The sequence below is a fragment of the Curcuma longa genome, chromosome 5 (assembly GCF_044706935.1).
Source record: "Curcuma longa cultivar G26 ecotype Majalengka, Jawa Barat chromosome 5, ITB_CL_G26_1.1, whole genome shotgun sequence".
Classification (NCBI taxonomy): Eukaryota; Viridiplantae; Streptophyta; class Magnoliopsida; order Zingiberales; family Zingiberaceae; genus Curcuma; species Curcuma longa.
Window position 1 is genome coordinate 1556177 of NC_133865.1, and position 1053 is coordinate 1557229.

Sequence of the window (1053 nt, forward strand, 5' to 3'; positions counted from 1 at the left end):
TTGTAACGACCCGGCCCAGCCCATTTGGCGGTCCATTCGGCGGCCCATTTGGCGACCCTGGTGGTCGTCGACCGTCGGCCCGTCGAGAACACTTGGTACCAGCATTCATAAACTTTAGTACTTAGCCTGGAGGTCTAGATTTCGAATCCTGGGGAAGGCAAAATCCACTTCCAGGGGTGGGGAGTCCAGATGAGTAACGACACGGTCGACGGGCCGACGGTCAACGGTCGACGACCACCAGGGTCGCCAAATGGGCCGCCGAATGGACCGCCAAATGGGCCGAGCTGGGTCGTTACATTTTCTTATAAAGTTTCTTCACGATGTTCACGAACTCGGTTTTCAGTTCGTCTTCATCTTCTGAGTCGGTTCATCTTCCGATTCCAGTTCAGTTTTACGCCGAGAATTCTTTATTCGCGTGTTCGACTGGTACCTGCAAGTAAAGCAATACCTTTCTCAGAAGGTTGTGCATTAGTCTGCTCATGAAGTTCAAACTCACAAAACAATTCATTTAATTTTAAAGAAGATAAATCCTTGGAGACTTTGTAGGCATCTACCATTGATGCCCACAATGTGCTCCTTGGAAATGAATTTAGTGCATACCTTATGACGTCCCGATTTTCTATCTTCTGCCCGATTCCGTGGAGGGAGTTGAGGATGTCTTGAATTCTTGCGTGTAGTGAACTTGCTGTCTCACCTTCCTGCATTTTCAGATTATACAATTTATTAAGTAATAAATCTCTTTTACTTACCTTTGTGTCGGATGTGCCCTCGTGGAGTTCTATCAGTTTCTCCCACAGCTCCTTTGCGGAAGAAAATGCACCGATTCTGTTGAGCTCCTCCTTGGTAAGACCGCACTGGAGGGTGCAGGTAGCTTTGGCGTCGGCTTCCACCTTCTTGATAAGGGATTGTTCCCAGTTCTCACAGGGTGTCGGCTTGCCGTCCTCGTCGGTTGGTAGTCGTAGTCCAGTCTTGATGATCATCCAGGTTTTCTGTTGGCGATCTGGATCTCCGTTCTACGATCCGGATTCTAGCCGTCCCGAAGGGCATAGAACC

At 48.9% G+C, this 1053-nt stretch overlaps 1 protein-coding gene across 1 annotated transcript; it reads right to left on the reverse strand.

Annotated features, from left to right (window-relative positions):
• Positions 1-339: 339 nt before the first annotated feature.
• On the reverse strand, positions 340-980 carry LOC141829132 (uncharacterized). Its single transcript, XM_074716542.1, has 3 exons — positions 750-980; positions 601-698; positions 340-430 (listed from the first exon to the last, which is right to left on the reverse strand). The coding sequence occupies exons 1-3, from the start codon at positions 978-980 to the stop codon at positions 340-342; spliced, it is 420 nt and encodes a 139-aa protein (XP_074572643.1).
• Between the last annotated feature and the right edge of the window lie 73 nt (positions 981-1053).